The sequence below is a fragment of the Falco naumanni genome, chromosome 1 (genome assembly GCF_017639655.2).
Source record: "Falco naumanni isolate bFalNau1 chromosome 1, bFalNau1.pat, whole genome shotgun sequence".
Lineage (NCBI taxonomy): Eukaryota > Metazoa > Chordata > Aves > Falconiformes > Falconidae > Falco > Falco naumanni.
Genome location: NC_054054.1, coordinates 118,607,858 through 118,618,543, shown reverse-complemented (window position 1 = coordinate 118,618,543; position 10,686 = coordinate 118,607,858). Strand labels below are relative to the sequence as shown.

General features: G+C 65.0%; 1 protein-coding gene across 1 annotated transcript; it reads left to right on the top strand.

Moving 5' to 3' along the window:
* Positions 1-291: 291 nt before the first annotated feature.
* On the top strand, positions 292-8,938 carry LOC121085550. The gene is made up of 15 exons (XM_040588369.1): positions 292-896; positions 1,913-2,017; positions 3,092-3,803; positions 3,943-4,037; positions 4,164-4,252; positions 4,415-4,529; positions 4,700-4,879; positions 5,163-5,288; positions 5,512-5,586; positions 5,865-6,038; positions 6,196-6,311; positions 6,660-6,725; positions 7,710-7,980; positions 8,131-8,209; positions 8,635-8,938. Exons 1-15 carry the CDS (start codon positions 492-494, stop codon positions 8,820-8,822), a joined length of 2,796 nt encoding a protein of 931 aa, XP_040444303.1. The 5' UTR covers positions 292-491; the 3' UTR covers positions 8,823-8,938.
* The last annotated feature ends 1,748 nt before the right edge of the window (positions 8,939-10,686 follow it).

Here is a 10,686-nt window from a genome sequence, read left to right as displayed (position 1 = left end):
CAGCGAGCCGTGCGGGCTGCCCCCGCCGGAGGGAGCGGGTGACAGCCGCCGGGGCCCGACGGCGGCCGCCGAGGGGAGGCGGCTGCTGGCCCCGGGGGAGCTGCAGCCCGGCGCTGGCGGCAGGGGGCGGGGCTGGCGCCGGGCCGTCGCCTAGCAACGGGGGACGCCACAGCAGCGCCACTGTGACGGGCAGCGGGCTCGGCCAATGGGCGGCGGCGGGAGCCTTGAAAAGCCAGGGCCGCGGTGCGGGGCCGGCAGAGCCCGCTGAGGTGCGGTGGGTGCGGGCTGGCGGGGAGGCGGGCTGGCGGCCGGCAGGCGCTGACCTCTGGGGGAGCACCCGTAGCCCCCTCCCCTCCCTTCCCGCCCATATCTGCCTCACTTTTGCTGGGCGTCGTTTGCTTTGCGGGCTAGGGGGGAGTGGGGGGAAGGCTGCCGCCTCTGCCAGGTGCCCCCCAGGCAGAAAGTGTCCCGTTCCCCCCAGGCCAGGCGCTATGGCGAGCTCGAAGAGATCGCAGACGCTGCTAGCGGAGACGGCCCAGCTCAGCCTGCTCCAGCTGCTGCAGCTTGCCATTGCGAACTCCAACGGCATGACCGTAAACTACGATGCACTGCGCAGGCTGCTGGAGGGCATCCTCAGGCTGCTGGACCTGTGGGAGCTGCCTGGGCAGCAGCAGGGGCTCAGCCCAACGCAGCCGGAGGGGGCCCAGCCTGCCGAGGCCTCCCCCGGGCTGGAGGAGGCGGCAGGTGGGACCCAGGCCTGGCCGCAGGGCCAGAGCTCCAAGGGCCAGGAGGTGCAGGAGCACCTGCTGCAGAAGACCACCAGCAGCCCCCGGGTCCCCTCTGCAGCCGCTGATGTGAAGGAGATGGAGGAAGGCGATGTGAGCGGTGTCTCCAAGGTAGAGGCTCCTCCCAGTGCCCTGGGTGCCCCCCAATCCGAGGTGCCCCCCCCCCCCCCCCCCCCGGGGGCTGTGCACTGCCCCTTAGAGCAAGGCCTGCTTGAAGCCCCTGCTCACGGTGGGGATGGAGTTTGGGCCAGGAAGAGCTGAGATGCTGCTCGGGTGGCTCTGGGCCCTCCCGCCGTTGCCATCCATGAGCGGTGGGTGCGACAGAGCACCCGGTGCCCCCTGGCCGCAGGTTCAGCCCCCCGGCTTCCAGCCCCACCACCCTCTCCCTCCCTCCCTCTCTTCTGCGCTCCTGAAAAGCCGGGGATGGCACCTGCTCCTTGGGCAGCTGAGAGGTTCCCTCAGCACCTTGTGGGCCTCCTCTCCCAACGAAAGGCCCCCGGGCTCGCCCGAGGGCTCAGCCCGACATGGGCGGGCGCTGCAGGGGGGCACTGAGCTGCCTGGCACAGAGCTGCTCATGGCCCTGCTTTTCCCGAGCATCCCCAGCGGGACGAGAGGCGCTCAGGGCCAAGGAAAGAGCTGCCCCAGCACTACAGGGCCGGATCCTGCCGGGGCTGGCACAATTCGGGAGGATGTGCCCTGGGGGTGGGCAGGGAGCACTCGCCCTCTGCGGGGTGGGTCTGGCCTCTGCTCGGTGGCTCCCGCTTCGTTAGTGGCGGCCACCACTGCCCTCCCTGGCCAGGCTGCCCTCGAGGGGTGGCAGCAGCTCCTTGCCCTTTGGATCCGCTCCAGCGCTGGCGCAGAGCCTGGAGCGGGCAGGCAGGGCCAGATCCGTCCCTGCTGACGCGAGTTGTGCAATGGGCCCAGGGCAGGGGTGAGGGTCCCTGGGGGCTGCTGCCCCTTCTTGGCTGTCGAAGACGCGGCGAATGGAAAGCGCTGGCCACAGTGCCCTGCCCGCCTGCCTGGGCCGGACCCTGCGCTGCCCCCCCCTGCTCTGGACAGACCAGAGCCGGGGTCCTGGTCTCCAGGGTCCCTCCCCTGGGGCTCAACCCGCCCTCCCCTTCTCCTAGGCCGTGGCGCTCTACCGGAATCTCCTGGAGGAGATGAGTGGGATGAAGGTGGCACAGGCCTGCATGGCGGAGGACCTCAGGACGATCCAGAAGGCACTCGGCTTGGTGAGCTGCTGCTGCCGGTGTCCCCAGGAGGGCACTGGTCCCTCACCCCCCTCCATGCCCCTCCCTGCGGCCCTGGGTGTCACACAGCATGAAGGTCCCCTGGGGGGAAGAGTGCGTGGGAAGGGTGTCCCAGAGGGGCATGTTGGGGCTCAGCCCACCCCAGCTGCAGCCCCCCACCCTTCTCCTGCCAGGGCTGTCCTTGGGAGGGTAGGAACGGGCACCACTGCCTGCGGCACAGGCTGCTGGTAGAGGTAACTGCAGGTGTCAAGCAATGTGGTACTGAGGCGCTTCTTAATTAAAGGGCCATAGAAAGAGTCATGTGGGTGCTGGGAAGGAGGGGAGATCAAGATCTACCTGTGCAACACAGCCCTGGCCCCCAGGCAGAGCCCTGCCCAGTGTCCCTCTGCCTTGCACCCAAGCTCCTTTGTGGATGCTTCATTCCAATCTTAGAGCTGTCCCTCTCCTCTACCTCCCCCAGGGGAGCCTCGGCGATGCTGCCAGCCAGCTGCCAGGCCACCATGGGCAGACGGTACCTGAAAGTGGTGTGGCACGGCCACAAGCGCATGTGGATCCCTCTGCAGGACAGGGGGTAGCTGCATCCCCGGGGGACCAGTGCACCTGGTCCCTCCGTGTCGGGTCCCCAGCAGTGCACTGCGCATCCCTTGTCAGGCAGGACCTGGCATCGGCAGAGTGCGGGCAGCTCCTTGGCTGGCCCGACGTGCACTTTCTGAGCACGTTCTGCTCAGCAAAGGGCTGTGTTTAGGCTGGTGGGGAAATCCAGTGGGTGCTGGTACCTCCTTGAGGGGCCGGCTGCACCCATGTCCCCCAACAGCCCCTGGCTCCCAAATCTGGACTGGGGCTGCTGCTCCTGAAACGGCTGGGGAGGGGCTGTGGTTGTGGGAGCTCGGGGGGTGTCCGTGGGGTGTGCACTTTGCCTTTGGGCTCTCGTGGAGTACTTGGGTTTGGCTTGGTGAAGGGGGGGAGGGGTTGGGGACAGGGCAGGGGGGCTGTGGGTCTGCCCGTGCTGCTGCATTTCTGCCCATAAACCTGCTCCCCATTCCTGCCTCTTCCCAGGAAGGCACTGGGGGCCAGTCTGCCCCTGCTGAGCCCCAGGCTTCAGCTGTGGACACGCTGCATGGAGTGAGCTCAGCGCTGGGGCCGAAGGAGCCATGGACACAGCCTGCCCCCAGCACCACCAAGGGGAGCCCTCAGAAGTGGGCAGGTGCTCCCTCTGATCAAGCAAGGACTTCTGATGGGAGCACCACCTCCCCGGGGACACAGCCAGAGTCCCCTGGGATCCAGGCCACTCTTGCAGGGGTGCAACCAGAGGCCTCCAGCACCCAGACTGCCTCCTTGGAGATGCAGCCAGCACTTCAAGGGACCCAGGGCAGAGGAGCAGAGGTTCAGCCAGGCCCCCTCTGCACGGACCCCAGCCCTCAGAGTGCAACGGAGGTGTCCCCTGAGGCCACTGGCTTTGCTCAGGGGATGCAAGTTGATGCTGCAGGTCCCGTGGCTGCACCCAGCATGCAGCCTGCCAGGGTCGGACAGCCAGCCCCAGAGACCTCCTGGGCAACAGCCCAGGGCTTAGAGATGCCCCTCAACGTTGTGTCCCCCTTGCAAGAGCCAGCGAAGGGTTCCCACTCTGTAGACACAGCAGGGGCTCTACGCCAGGTTGGACAGCTGGGCCTCCTCTACACAAGCCTGAAGGAGCAGGTGGCCCAGCTGGAAGCCACCAAGGCAGGACATGGGGAGGTTGAGAAGCTGAGCCTGCTCTTCCTGAAGGAAGGTGGGAGCCCTGGGAGGGCTGGTGGGGAGCATTTGGCATGGGGCCAGCCTGGCTCAGGGGCTTGTTGTGGGGCCAGGCTGGCCCCAAGGGCAAGACCCCACTCACTGAGAGCATGTCCCCTTGGATCACATCCCTCTAGGCAAGGAGAGCATCAGCAGCATCCTGGCAGACCTCCAGGACCAGAAGTCCTCCCTGCAGGGGCTGGCTGGTGACCTGCAGGGCGAGAAGGGGAAGGTGAGCCCGCAGCAGTCCCTGATGGGGCTCTGGGGATGGGGGGCAGGGAAGGGGCAGCCGAAGGGCCTGCGTGCTGGGACAACATGGGGGGCTGTGCTCTGACTCTGGTACCGCTGCCATTCCCAGATCAGGCAGCTGGAGGATGTGCTTCAAAAGCTGCAGAAGGCTGGATCTGCCTGCCAAGAGGATTACAAGGAGACTACACTGCACCTGGGGTAAAAGGATGGGAGAGGGTTTTGTGCCTCGGGGGGGTGGTGTGTGGGTGGGGGCTGCAAGGGATCCTGGCGGCTGGGAACATCCCGGTTTGGGGGCAAGGGCCACCCCCCAGGCAGCCCCATGGACGCTAACCCTGCCCGTGCCCATGTCTCACTGGCCAGGACCATGGTGCGGGAGCTACAGCGGGAAATGAGGGAGCTGAGGGAGCAGCACCTCGCAAGAGAGGCCACGTTGGAGCAGAGGGTGACAGAGGTGGCTGCCCAGCTGCAGGAGCAGGTGAGGTCCAGGGGGAGCATTCCCACTGCCCGCTGGCTCCGTGGGGTGGTCCTGGCATGGTTGCCGGCTGTATCCCTTGGCAGGATGGGGCCAACATGTCTGCGTGGCACCTGGGTTTGTTGGCTGCATCCACCCCACCTCAGAGCCCGTTCCTTCTCCCTTTGCTGCAGCTGGACAAGCTGAAGGCGATGGAGAGGGGCGTGGGGCAGGAGCAGGCAGTGTGCCCCGACTGCAACATGAACGCCAGTGGGCAGCTGGGGCAGCTCCTGCGGTGCTACCAGAAGCTCCAGGAGCAGGTGAACTTGCAGGCAGCGGGCAAGGTGGCGCGGCAGCTGCCGGGGAGGAGCCAGGTAGGGAGATTGCTGGCATGGTGGGCTTGGGAGGGGGCTGCTGGGACACCCCCGGCTGGTTGTGCTTTGCTGTGTTGTGGGGGGGCCCCTTGCTGCCCCTCAAATTGGCGTGGATGAGTCAGCAGCATGGAAGGAAATGAAAGGCTTGATGCAAATGTCCTGCTGGCACTGAGAGCCTGCGGCCACCGGCCGAATACCCTGGCTCTAGTCCCTGCGGGCAGCTAGACCCCCCCCCTGCCCCGCCCCCCAGTACAGCACCACCTTGTTGTCTTGCTCCCTGAAGCAGGACAAGGGGCTGCTGGAGCACATCCAGGCCAATGTCAAACAGACCCAAGAGGACTGTGACAGACTGAGCCGCGTCACAGGGAATCTTGTAGCTGACTGTCAGCGGAAGCAGGGAGACCTAGAGGTAGGTGGCTGCAACCCCTGAGGGGTCAGAGCATCCTCCAGGCAGACCCCCAGCTGGGGCCCACAAAGGATGTGTCCCTGCCAGCCTGCTGGCAGCCCTGTGGAGGGGCAAAGTACCTTTGCCAGAGGTTTTTGGGGGATGGGGAGGAGTCGGGAGTGCTGGGCTGGCCGGGAGGCAGCTCCAACCCGGCCATGGTGTCATAGGGTGCTTTCTGTGTTGGAAGGTTCTGTTCCAGTCCGTGGAAAGACTGCAGAGGGACAAAGCTGCGAAGGAAGACCTGGCGCTGGAACTGGAAGTGGTACGGTCTTGAGGGGGTCCTGGGCAGGGTGATAGATGCTCCTTGTCACTTGAGGTGGGGGCATTAGAACTGGCCTGGGGGAGGGAGGATTTCCAGAGCGGCTGCAGGTCCCTCTGTCTCTCCGTGGGTCTCTTTGGCTGGTGGGTCTGACCCCACGGGGGTGATGGGGTGAGCAGGGCCCCACAGGAGCACTTCTCCCTTACCCCTGACACAGGCTGGCCCTGCCCGTTGTACCTCCATCCTTTCCCCACCCCACTCCTGCCTCTTTCTGTTGCCAGAAAGCAGACAAAGCTGCCCTGGCCGGCAAAGTCAACTGCACGCAGTTTGAGTCCAACATAGAGCGACTGTACGAGGCCATAGAGGAGGTGCGGAGCCAGGTGACAGGCCAGGGGCAGGGCTGGCAGGAGGTCCAGCAGCAGCTCAGTGAGCTCCGTGAAGAGATGGACTCCAAGGTGAGGGGTGGCTCATCTTTGCGGTGCAAAGCTGTCACCTCCAGGGTTTGGCAGCCTAAGGCAGCATCCCTGTGAGGATCCCTGCTGCTGCCTTTTCCCTGGGGACCATGACGTCTCGTGCCAGGGCAGCTGGCTGAGGGTGTGTGTGTCCCCACAGCTGGACCGCCTGGAGCTGGGGCCTTTCCAGCAGGAGCTAGAGAACTGGAAGAGAAGCCTGAAGCAGCTCAAGGAGAGGCTACCGGCGATGCCTGACGGCGGAGCTGGGATTAAGAAGTGAGTGCGATGGGGCCGGCAATGGCTTTGGGGACAGCACTTGCCCTGTTCCCTCGGGCAGATCCTCCGGTGCCCAGTATGAGGTGGAGCTTTTTTCCAGGCAGGAGCCCACAACCAGCTGCTCTCCCCACCGTAGCCCCTTTCTTTTGTAAGCAGCCAGCAGGCTGGGACCTTACTGGGCTGGTAGGGGACCCAGCAGGCTCAGAAGCCGCTGTCCCCTGCCAGACACCGTAACTCACTACAGCCAAGTGCCCAGCACCCTGCTGCTGCCCGCCAGCTGCCTGCTTGCGTGTTGGCAGGGCTGTGTCCCCCCCAGGAGCTCTCACCATCCCTTTTGTGTCCCCACAGGCAGCTGCTGGTCCCGTTTAGCTGCCTGTCCTGCGACCGGCCCCTCAGCATGCTCGTGCCTGGCCCGTGAGTATCGCTCAGCAGCGGTGCATCAGGGGGGCTGTGTGGGTGGGACACGGGGGGAGATGGGTGCTGGCGCTGCCCTGCTGCGCCAGGCACAGGTGTAAGGGTGTCTGCCTCGCGGGGGCTGACCCTGCCGAGGCCTCTGCCCACCTGTGGGGGGATGGGGACCCCTGTCTGAGGGTGGCGGGCAGGGTGCTGCCGTGGGGTACAAGCCTGCGAGTTTGGGGCTGCTGGCTTTAATCCAGGGTGGGTTGTTTGTCCCAGTGACTCATGCGTGGCTCCTGTTCTCCCCAGAATGATCCCTACGCTGCCACTGCTGCCACCACTGCCCCCCTGCCCCGCTGCGTACCCCCATACCGCTGTCAAGGCAGAGGGAACTCAACAGCAGAAACACAGGGGACATGGGGACCCATCCCTGGCCCTTGGGGTGCGAGGTGTCCCTGCCCCCCCAGTGAGGGAGGGCTCTTCCCCGGGTGTGGACAGAGGGGTCTGAAGGTGCCCGGGGCAGGGCAGGGGAGCAGGGATGTGCTGGGGAGGGTCAGCTGTGCTTGCCCCGGGTCTGTGGGGTTTTGACAGCCCTGCCCTGCGCTGCCCATGGAGCCCAGCTCTCTGCCTCCGTGGTGCTGAAGCCAGGTGTGATGAGCCGTGTCTGGTCTCAGCCTGCCCTGGGGCTTGGTGGGGCATCAGGTGCCTCCTGTGAGACAAGTCGCCAAGGTTCAGCCCCGCAGCTGGGGCAGCCCGGCTCCTGCCTGCCGGTGCCCCGTGCGCGGGGTGCAGGCACCTGCCCTGGCCACGGCCGGCTCCCCGGGCAAAGAGCAGAACTGGTGCGGCTGGGTGGGCGCGGATCTCCTGCGGCAGTGGGGAAAGGAGCCAGGAGGGACACAGCCCGCTGGGGGGCACCTCCTGGACCCCCTCCCTGGTGCGGTAGGGTGGAGCACGGGGTGCCACAGTGCCAGGTGCTGAGCATCCCTGTGCGCCATCCCACAGACAGCAGACGCCTGAACGCCAGCAGCCCACTGTGCCGCGGCAGCATGGTGGCCAGCACACCCTCGGTGCCCCGCTGCAGCACAGCTCCACGCTCCAGCCTCACCCGCCCAGCACCCCGCGGCTGCTGCAGCGCAGCTCCACGCTCCAGCCTCACCCGCCCAGCACCCCGCGGCTGCTGCAGCGCAACTCCACGCTCCAGCCTCACCCGCCCAGCACCCCGCGGTTGCACAAGTCCCACACCCAGCTCCCCATCCAGATAGGGATGACAAAGGTAAGGACATGGTGGGGGTGACCAAGGCTGGGAGGGAGGGGGATGCTGAGCACGGGGAGGGCTGTGTGCCTCTGTTTCCCCAGGGAGAGCTGGGGGTGGGAGGGTTGCCTGGGGATGCTGAATTCAGCCAGCCTGCTCTCTCCCTCCCAGCTCGGTGACGAAGTGGAGCTGGTGGGCAAGGATGGCCGCATCTACAAGGGCCGGCGGCCTCTGCTCGTGGACAAGGAGGGTACGGCCGGGGCATGTGTGGGGAGGGGATCCAGCGCGTGCCAAGCGGATGGTGGGTGGGCAGGGTGTCCGTGGGGTGCCAGTGTTTCCCCTGTCTCCCACTGCCGTCTCCTGCTACTGGGGGCAAGCAGGGGTCTGTGCCCCCAGCTGGGCAGGGTGGGAGGGGGTCTGGGGTGGGGGGGGAAGCAGGATGGAGGGGGAGGGCTGGCACATGGGGCGACTGGTCCCCACATTGGAGCTGGAGTGAGGTGGGGGGCCATGGTGGGGCAGCCCTGGCCAGTGTAGGACTACGGCCTGTGTGCTTCAAGGTGGGGGCCAGGACCCCGTTTCGGGCTGTCTCTGGCCGGGCCGCTGCCCCTGCTGCCTGCAGCTGGCGCCCACCCCCTGGGGGCTGCAAGGGGACTAAGCCCTGCTCTTCACCCCCAGGCACCGCCACCTCACCTGAGCAGAAGCCAGCATCAGCCTACAGCCAGCTGGGCCAGGCAGCACCGGGAATCTTCATCCAGCCCCTTCACCACAAGTACAGCAGCGTGCCAGCTGAGCGGAACTTGGGGTCCCTGGGCAAACCCACCCCCTCGAGCAGGAGAGCGAGCAGTTGCAGGCAGCAAGACTAAAGGGCAGATAGCAGGGCGCCTGTGGCGCCTGAGGGCACTGGCTGGGGGGTGGCATGGGGGGGCTCGCCCCCATTCTTGGTGCCCTGCCAGGGATCATCCTCCCAGCAAAGAGAAAAGGCGGGGACAGCTGCTGTTAAAAAAGTTATTTTTGTATTATTATTTTTAAATTAATGAAAAAACCCTCAACCTGTTTTTGTGGGTTTTTTTTGTTTTTGTTTTTTAAGCAAGATTGATTTGAAAACTAAAAAAAACCCCAGTTCCCCCTTTATGGGGAAGGGCCATGAACAGCTATCACAGGGACAGGAGGGGCATCACCTTGATAAATCCCCCTCAGCCCTGGGGGTGCCAAGCGAGGATAGGGCAGGGGCTGCTGGGGTGAGGGGAGGGGGAGTCTGTGCAAGAAGCCAGGCTGAATTTTGGAAATCAGAGGAGGCGTGTTTGCTCTGGGCACTGCCAAAAGCACCTGGGCAGCCCAGAGTGGGGGTTGGTGGGGGGTCCAGCAGCTCCATGCCATGTGGCCACGATCCAGGGTACCACCGTGGCCACAAGCCAGGGTGCTGACTGCCACCTCAATCCATTGATATTTTTATTACTCCCTGCTTTCCCTCTCCTGCCCTGCTGCAGGGATGCTGGGGGCAGGGGAGTAGCTGTAGGGACAACCCCCCCACCCCCAACCAGGCAGCTGCCTCCATGCTGCTGCTCCTCCTCTCTGGATTTATATACGTTAAGATATATTTATATATTATAGTTATATATTTAAAAAAAAAATAAATGGGGGGAGAAAAGACCAGCTAGCAACTCTTGCAGAGGCTCTTGTGGGCCAGTGCCCTCCCTGGCAGTATCCTCCCCCAACCCCACAAAATAATAATAAAACCTAGAAAATTATTCCAGTGCGTTTGTCAGGGAGCCCCTGCTCCCAACGCCCTGGCCCAGCCCCCTCCTCAATTCCCCCCTGCCTCTGCCAACCCAGTCTTATCTCTGGCCATCCATGGTGGCCACGGCTTTCTGTGGGGGGGGGGGGCAGGGGGCCAGGCGGGCTGCGGGTGGTGCAGATGGTGGTGGAGGCCGTGGGCGGTGGGCGAGGAGGGAGGCAGCCAGGCGGGCTGGTGGCTGGGGGGCGAGGAGGCCCAGAAGGGGCTGAAGCTCCCCGGAGGGGAGCAGGCCATGGAGGTGATGGGGCTGTTGCTGCTCTGCAGGCTCTCGGAGGTCCGCAGCTTGGAGAACATGGCCAGGGCATCCGGGAAGTTGGTTGGCGTGGCCGGCGTGTTGCTGGGGGTGCACATCTGCGGGAAGAGAGGAGAGAATGGGCATCAGATTGGTCATGGATGGATAGTTTTGGGGTCCCAACGCACCCGCAGGAGCCGGACCCATCACAGGTTCCCAATTGCATCCCACCCCTGGGACCCTCGAGCCCCAGGGGATGCTCAGAACCTGGGTCTGGCCAGTCCTGGGGTATCCGGCGTTGCCATGCAGACTCTAAGGGTGCAGGGGGCTCCCCCAGAGGCGTGGGGGCTGCCTGAGGAGGGTCTCCAGCCCAGCCTCGGGCAGGACAATTTGGACCATCCAGGGTGCTCAAAGCCTGATGTGTGGGGAGGGTGTTGGGGTCCCCCCTGGTCCCCCTTCCCTTTGCACTCTATAACAGTGAGTGCAAGGCAGGCTGGGCCCCATGCAGTTCCCGGTACAGCCCCTGCTGCGCACCCAGCTAAATACAGCGCCCAGCCAGGAACGGATCCGGCCCCTGCCCAGCCAACCTCGCTGGCAGAGGAAAATCTGGTGGGGGGTCCCGGTCCTGCGCTGGGGCTCAGGGGCTGGCAGCACTGAGGGCCCCAATTCACCAAAGCATGTGCTACACTCTGAGTGTGGG

Excerpts from the sequence above, each read along its gene's own strand:
- LOC121085550 (XM_040588369.1), top strand. The coding sequence starts at position 492 with ATGGCGAGCTCGAAGAGATCGCAGACGCTGCTAGCGGAGACGGCCCAG. Across the intron at positions 4,530-4,699 it reads CTGCCCAGCTGCAGGAGCAG|CTGGACAAGCTGAAGGCGAT; the intron begins GTGAGGTCCAGG and ends CCTTTGCTGCAG. Across the intron at positions 6,312-6,659 it reads GGCGGAGCTGGGATTAAGAA|GCAGCTGCTGGTCCCGTTTA; the intron begins GTGAGTGCGATG and ends GTGTCCCCACAG.